Consider the following 7,510-nt stretch of genomic DNA (forward strand, 5'->3'; position numbering starts at 1 on the left):
CTCATCCACTCCTGCATTTTCTCCTTCGTAGTCTTCGTTCATTCTTGTCTGGTGCCTTTTGTACTTTGCTTGCTGAAGGCAACGCACAAGGCTGCTCTTTCCTGCCGGAGCTTGTTGTTGTCTTCGGTGGCTGGGCAGGCAAAGACAGCTCTGGTGTGAATCATTTTGCTCCTCCAATGTAGGAGTTGCCATGAAGAATGATTAAGGGAGGGGAAAAGAAAAAGCAAGAGTGAGAGGGACCGTGTGTGCGCACAAATTGAGGTTGGGAAAGTGGGAGTGGTGTCAATGAGTAGGCAAGTAACAGAGTCTTCTGCTCAGCAAGGTGTTAGCACAGGCAGCTAGTTCTTCGTGCTGTACTCATTTCATTGATTCCTTTACCAGGATTATAGCCTTGCAAAGTAAGTACAGCTGTTTTCTTCCTCTGATACTTTAGTTTATGTCTAACTAATAGTTAAGAAATCTGGCTGTGAAACATAATTACATAGAGGGAGTGGGATAAGGGAATTTGTGCAAAAAGATATCATGTGGAATTACAGAAGCTTGGTTTTGCCTTCCAAAATTACAGTTTGATTCCATTCCAAAATTGCTGCATTTGCTATGCTATATTTCTTCCCCCCTGAAAGGATTCCTTGGAAGTGGTGGATAGGATCTGGCAGGTGAGACAGCAAGGCATTTGGAATTTTTAAAATATGGTGGTTTATCGCAAATGGCTTTCACCATATCAGAAAAAGCAAGTTGTGTGTGATGCCATGAAAATGCTCCGTGCATGAAAGTAGGATTTAGGCTGTTCTGTAAGTATGTGTTACAGAGGAATATTCCTCTCATTTTCTGCAGAGGTGTGTACACTCTGCTCTGTTTGCTTTGAATTGTTAACTAAGTGACTAATCCACACTTTAAAGTGAACGACAGGAATTTAGGCCTAGTAATCACGACTTTATTTGCAGTGTGACAATTTAGTTTGAGGAGTTCACTGGCTATTGAAGTATAACAAAGCATAGTGTAGTGGCTTGTTTGTCTTTCCTTCCTGGAGTGACTTTCCCTGCTATATTGCTGACAGCGCTTTTCCCCCAACCATATGAGACATAGTGGTACCACATCAGTCTGATGTCTTATATTCCTTAGTGTCTGTTCAGAGGAAATTATGTCCTTTTGTTTTTTTAAAATCCAGGTAATTTTCCAGATGGGGACTTGACATTTCTGTAGAAGTAAGAAGAAAGCACTCACAGAAATCTTTTATTTCCTTTATGTTTTGTGTGTGCTGCGTAAGAGCTGAAGCGGGGTCATGTTAAACACTTGATCTAGTTTCAGTTAATGCCTCATTTATGAAACATTTGTGTGGGTTGTTTCATATAATTTATTCTCTTAGTGGAAGTTTGTTTGTACTGGAGAGACTGGAACTCACGACTCGTCAGGTATAAACCCAGTATACCCCCCCAGCACTGGATGACCAGCACTGTCTATGCTTTATCTGCCATAGGTGTCTTCTGCAAGGACTGCTTAACAAGAATGAAATAAATACTTTTCTGCTTTATCAGATTATTCCTACCATATAGCTAACTTGACTTGTCAGATATTGCTACACAGATATTGCTATTGTGATTATATTTCAAAATTATAAGCTATATTTAGCTTTTCCCTTAGTAAGCAGATTATAGAAAAAGCCTCTCTGTTAGGGTTTCTTTTTTGTTTTGTTGCTGTCATTGCATCCAAGAGTGACTAAGCAAAAGTGGTGTCTTATACCAATAAACAAGTTTAAATCAGGTTTTTCTAAACTGGTTCAGTAGCCTTTCAGCTCCCTTCTGTATGTGAAAGTGTTTTTTCAATGCTGTGACAGAGTCACAGTTTTAAGCCAAGCTAGGTGGATCACAGGCACTCTGTGGTTAGAAGATGCCCCAGTGCCTCGGGCCTCTCTGAGTATGCTGACATACCGCTTTCCTGGGAAAGGAGGGACTCAGCAAGTATCCATGCAGCAGGCCTTTTTAAAATTTCTTTTTCAATTTTTTGACTCCTCCCTGTTTGAGAGTTCCCTGTGATTACTGACTTAGGAGCTACATCTGATTTTTGAGAGTGCTAATGGGTAGCTAATGGGCTTTCCTCTTGTTGGTAGCCTCAATCCTTCTCACTTGTCTGGAACTGGCTTTACTGGACTTGCAAGGCTTGGGATGCTCAAGGCTTTAATGAGATTTAAGATATTGTAATAGTGAATAGTCTAAATTCTTTTCAATACTATGAAAGTCATGAGCTCAGACATCATTAATAAATGTCAAATAAAAAACTGACTGACCAGGTATGGCTGTCCGATTTTGTTTTCTTTCTCTGAATCTCTTGCTACCCAAGGAAGTAAAACACAGATAGCACATCCATATTTTAATATTAAGCCAGAAAGGAGCAAGAGGTATTTTCAAGTGGTTATGATTGCATGTGATTTTTAGCCTTTAAGGAAGACCCAGAGACCTAAATAGAATAGTATCACACCAGTGAGCTCTAAAGAATGATACTCTACTCCATTAACAGCAAAGATTTTTTCACATGCACTGCATGCCTCATTGTGCATTGTGAGATTCTTCATATTGTTTGTCTTCTTGAGGGTGGTAGATGTTTACTAAGTGACACAATCTTTGTTCCCCGCATAATTTTCCACCAGCTCCTTTGAAAGAAATACCTGGGCAGTTGGTGCTTGCCCCAGATCTTTAGATTTTAACTTAGGGGGTTGTGGAGCAGAGGGAGTGATTGAGAAGGGGACAAAGTATATGAATGTACTGTGTGTTCATGTGAGAATGGCTGAGTTAATGGAGAAGGTAAGGTAGGTAGCCTATGTGAGGGAGTTTATTTAAGACATGTACAGGCACAAAGGTGTATGTCTGTGAGGAGCAATTGCAGGGAGGCATTTTAAAGAATGATTTTACATTTACTTCTTTGCCCTTATTGTTCCAAGTTCCTGCTTCATCAGCAGTCTCAGTCCTTCAAACTTGTTTTAACCATTTTTTGCACTGTCCTGCCTAAAGCTGTCCTCCTTTAAGGTGCGTGCAGAGCCCATGGTTGCTGGCAAGCTTGGCTTTTCTGGTAATTAGTTGCTTTCATGCCTGAGAAATTGTGTCTGTGTAAACGAGGTAGATGGTTGCAGTGTTAGGCTGGTGATTAAGTCTCCCTTTACACCTGTAAGATCTCTGAGATGTGTTTTGAACCTCATTCTGACATCAGCTCTATGTCTGCTGATGCTGTAAAATGGAACCTTGCATGGATAATCTCTTTAGCAAGCAGCTGCTGGGCACTGGATGATGGGCAAGTTCAGCCAGACCCATTCTGTATTCAGGGTTCTGGAAAAATCTCTAGATGTTGCAAACTGTATTTCTCTGTATTTTCATATGGGGATAACTTTCTTCAGTGAGATATGTTTAATGTTTGTCCTTTTCAAGATAAATTCTTTTTTTTTCCTCCAGTGGGAGGGGATTTGTTAGCAAACAGTTTGTTGCTATTACCAACAGTCAGAATGTTTTGCCAGAGTGCAAGCCTGGTTTGGTGTGCTTTTCAAACACTAATTTTAAAAGGCTTGGTTTTATGCCAGTATCTTTTTTTTTTTTACTTGACTGAATTGTGCAGTGCATTTCAGTAACCTTTTATACAGCATCTTTTAGCCCAAAACAAACCAGCTGTCAAGTAAAACAATTGCCTCAGCAAATAGATGAAAGAACATGTATAAGTTAATTAAAATAAAAATAAAGACATTTATTTTGTAAAAGGCCTTCTGTAATCAAACAGGTCTTACGGGTAAATCAAAGGGCTTTCTCTACCATGTTGCAGGCAAATTATGCACCCATTCTGTTACACCTATAAAAATGTATAATTGCCACAGATTATTTGGAAGTCATTCACTACTGTCAAGTCCCACAGCTGCTCAGCAGTGTCTCTGTGCAATGGTGTCAGATGTTCAGCCTCGTGTGGTCAGTATGACACATGCACTCAAAGAGGAGATTGTTCTGATTCAAAATGACTTTCCACACTGACATGAGAGCAAATGGCCAAAAGAGGTACCTTGCTGGACACTGTTCCCTGCCCAGTCTTCTCCTTTCTGCCTTCTCATACCTTTCTGCTCTCATCCAGTGAGATCTTTCCTGGCTAAGATGCAATGTTATGAACTAGCTAAATGAATGTTTGAGGCTGCACTATTAAGTAGTTAGTTATTAGAGAGAAATCCCTGTCTTTATGGTGGTTCTCAAAAGATTCGCAAACCTCCTACAAATGGAAGAAATAACTGTTTTTCCTTTGCATAATGGGATATAATAGGACCCCTATATCAGTGTCAGAAGCTGAAGTGCAAATGTAGATAGGTATATGTGGATAAGAGCACACCTTTTAAAAACACCCTTCCACACCATTTTTATGTCACTGTTTTGCCATTTTTCCTGAAGAGAGTAAGTACTGGAGACACCTTTTAGGTTCTATGTGAAATCTTATGCCATTTGAAGTCTCCCAATAGTTGTCTTTTCCATTTCCTTTATGTCTCTGTCAATAGCTTTGATGGAGCTGTTTAACACCAATTTTAACAACTGCCTGTTTTTTAGGTATACAGAGTACTATGAAACTAGGGGCAGAATAGTATGAAACTCTCTATGCAAAGGGATCATCTTCTGTATACTTGCTGGTCTAAAGCCAGACTTGTGCTATTGACTGAAACTCTCTGGTTCACTCTTGTTAGCTTGAATCTATGGAAATGTGCTTACACCAAAGTGTAAATTCAGGCATGTGAAAGCAGTCTGGAAGATGGGAATAGTCTCTGGCTTTCCCAGGACATGGACTGCAGCAACTGTCCCTTGGGCACGCTTCCCATTCCTGACTGCATAGATCATCTAACTTCCCTGTGGCAACTGTAGTTATTAAAAATGGGTAGGAAAATACTTGCAGTTAAAACAGTGTTAAGTAATGACTGGACACACAGCAGTATTATTTTAGAAGGCCTCCTTTAAGTTTCTAGAACAATCTCCACCTACAGGACCAGACAATTTTCTGGAGACTTCTAGCAAGGCCAGGGAGAACGAGAAATCAACCTTTAGAGGAAGGACATGTACCAAAGCTAAAACTTTAATGAACAATTAGCCATGAAGCTAGAGATAGAGAAGTCGTGAGCCCATTAAAGGCCTGAGTGCCAGGAGAGCCCAGAGCATAGGGAAAGCACTTTCTGAGTTGGCACATTTTAAGAGTATCAATTAAAAACAGATTAAATTCATATGTGATCCAATTTGACTCAATATTCGTGGGTCACTCCCTGAGTGCTTCTGGTAATACTGGCTCCATGTAACATGTGGCATTGCCAGCTGTCACTTGAAGATGATGGCTATTACTGAACCTATCCTCTCCCCTCCTCTCTTCTCCTGTCCCTGAAGGCTCAAGCTACCTGGTTCCCATACTGGTGTCCAGCCTTCAGTGCTCTGACCCAGCACAGCAGAAATTAGAATTACAGTGTGTCATCTCTCTTTTCCTTTTTCTGTTTCAGGATGACAATGGATGCTCTGCAACTAGCAAACACTGCCTTTGCAGTTGATATGTTCAAAAAACTGTGTGAGAAGGACAGAACAGCCAATATTATATTTTCCCCACTGTGTACCTCAACATCTCTGGCCCTGGCATATAAAGCTACGAAAGGTGATACTGCAGACCAAATGAAACAGGTAAGCTGTCAGCAAGCTGTTCTATGGCTGCAATATTGTATGACCGTTGTAGGTGTCTTTATTATTTATTCTTGTTAATATTCTCCTGGATCTCTGGTTCCCTAGTAAGCCAGACTGCAAACTGTCTGTCTGAATTTCCTGAATGGTTCCACACTCCATGGTCCCACATAACAAAAGAGGATGAAAATCTGTCATAAATAAAGAAAAAGCTTTCTCACACGTGTAGAAGGCAGAAGGGGACATGACAGAGTCCTTAACAATTGCATTAAAGCCTTGTCTCCTTTGAGTGTAGTGGTGTTTGTGGCTGCAAGTCATGGTAAGATCACTGCATTTTCTGGATAACTGTTTTATTATCCAAGAACACTTAAGCTTTATAGAATTGGAAATAATTTTGCCATTGTCTGTCAGCAGCAAGTATGCATAGTAGCCCTGTCACTGACATTTCCCCTTTTTCCTACAATACTGCTAAGAGGAGGCAGATGCAGTAGAAAGGGCACAATTTCAACCATGTTTCTCCTTCCAAGCAGCTTATGGTGTTCAAGGAGTTTCCAGCACCATGGCTCAGCATGGCAGTCACGATTCATTCAGTTTATCAAGCTCACACTGTGGTGCAGGGAGGCAGCCCTCCAGCCTCTTCTGCTGCCTCTGTGTAAGCAGAGGTTGATCAGAGTTCCTTTTTTACCCCAGCGAAGGTCCCCATGGTTTCTGCAGTTACCTAAGGGTGGATGAGATGCAAAGTCAGTATGCATTTGTATGCTGATTATCTCTAGTCCTGATAGACTTTCTGTATATTTGAATGTATTTCCCCTCCTTTGGGAATTCTTCCCTGTACTTCCTAATTCACTGAAAAGACCCCTGATCACAGCCTTCTGTGCACCTACTCATGCCACAGATTACAGTGAGTCTTGTGCTGTTCACACAGCTGCACTGCAACATGCCCATGAAGATCATAGAATGGTTTAGGATGGAAGGGACTTTAAAGATCATCTAATTCCAACCCTCCTGGAACACCTAGTCACTTTCTATTAGATCAGATTTCTCGGGGCCCAATCCAACCTGGCTTCTGGGCATTGCAAATTGTTTCAAACAGCTTTCTTTTCTTCATCCCAAATTAAAAAATTAACTGTAGTTATTTTTTTTAGGTTAAATGACACCCTGTAGCTTCCTCACCATTTCAAAATTCAAGCGCTGTCTTTCTGATGTGAGAGTTCAAAATATTAACCTGCCTTTATTTTGTTTTCACTTGTGTCTGCAATTTGCTTTGAGCCATTCCATAATAATCAGTAAACCTACACACCCACAAGTGGAGCTCTGTTACACAAGTGTATCTATGTTTCATATTTCTCTAGTGGTACTTAAAAAGTGCTTACTACAGATACTAAGGAGAACTTGGTATGTTTTTAAATGTAATATCTCTCATTCTGCATGCCTATTCCAGCTTCTGCCTGCCTGAGTTCGTGCTTGGGTTTTAAATACTAGATTCAATAGGAGTATGGCAGCTGTACTCTGGAACAGCAGTTAACAAACTTGTGCCAAAAGTTCTCCCAGGTAGAGAAACTGCAGTAGCTTTCTCCCCAGACATAGTTCCCAGGCACAAAAGCTTTCTGCACTTACCATGCTAAGAAATAAAATCGGTTGGAGAAAAAGTAAATAAGCTGAGAAAGTTGTTTCTGAGGAAATTACCAGAGTTGGGCTTATGAGAGCTGTGCTGGTGCTGAGTCCTTGGGGGTTTATTTCCTTCTGCTCCCACCAAACAAGGAGAGTGGAGGATGTGGAGGGGTGACTAAGGCAGACTGGCAACATGTGGTGTCTGTGAAGATGTATTCTGGGAGAAAGAGCAGGAA

The 7,510-nt window shown here is 40.8% G+C and overlaps 1 protein-coding gene across 1 annotated transcript in view; it reads left to right on the top strand.

The window, feature by feature from the left end:
• The first annotated feature begins 264 nt into the window (after positions 1-264).
• Positions 265-7,510, top strand: part of SERPINB5 (serpin peptidase inhibitor, clade B (ovalbumin), member 5) — a 14,069-nt gene continuing 6,823 nt past the window's right edge. The window contains exons 1-2 of the mRNA XM_009077019.1: positions 265-398; positions 5,492-5,666. Coding sequence (XP_009075267.1) covers positions 5,493-5,666 — 174 coding nt within the window. The 5' untranslated portion in view covers positions 265-398; position 5,492. The remainder of the gene's footprint in view (positions 399-5,491; positions 5,667-7,510) is intronic.

This window comes from Acanthisitta chloris, unplaced genomic scaffold (genome assembly GCF_000695815.1).
Source record: "Acanthisitta chloris isolate BGI_N310 unplaced genomic scaffold, ASM69581v1 scaffold11056, whole genome shotgun sequence".
Lineage (NCBI taxonomy): Eukaryota > Metazoa > Chordata > Aves > Passeriformes > Acanthisittidae > Acanthisitta > Acanthisitta chloris.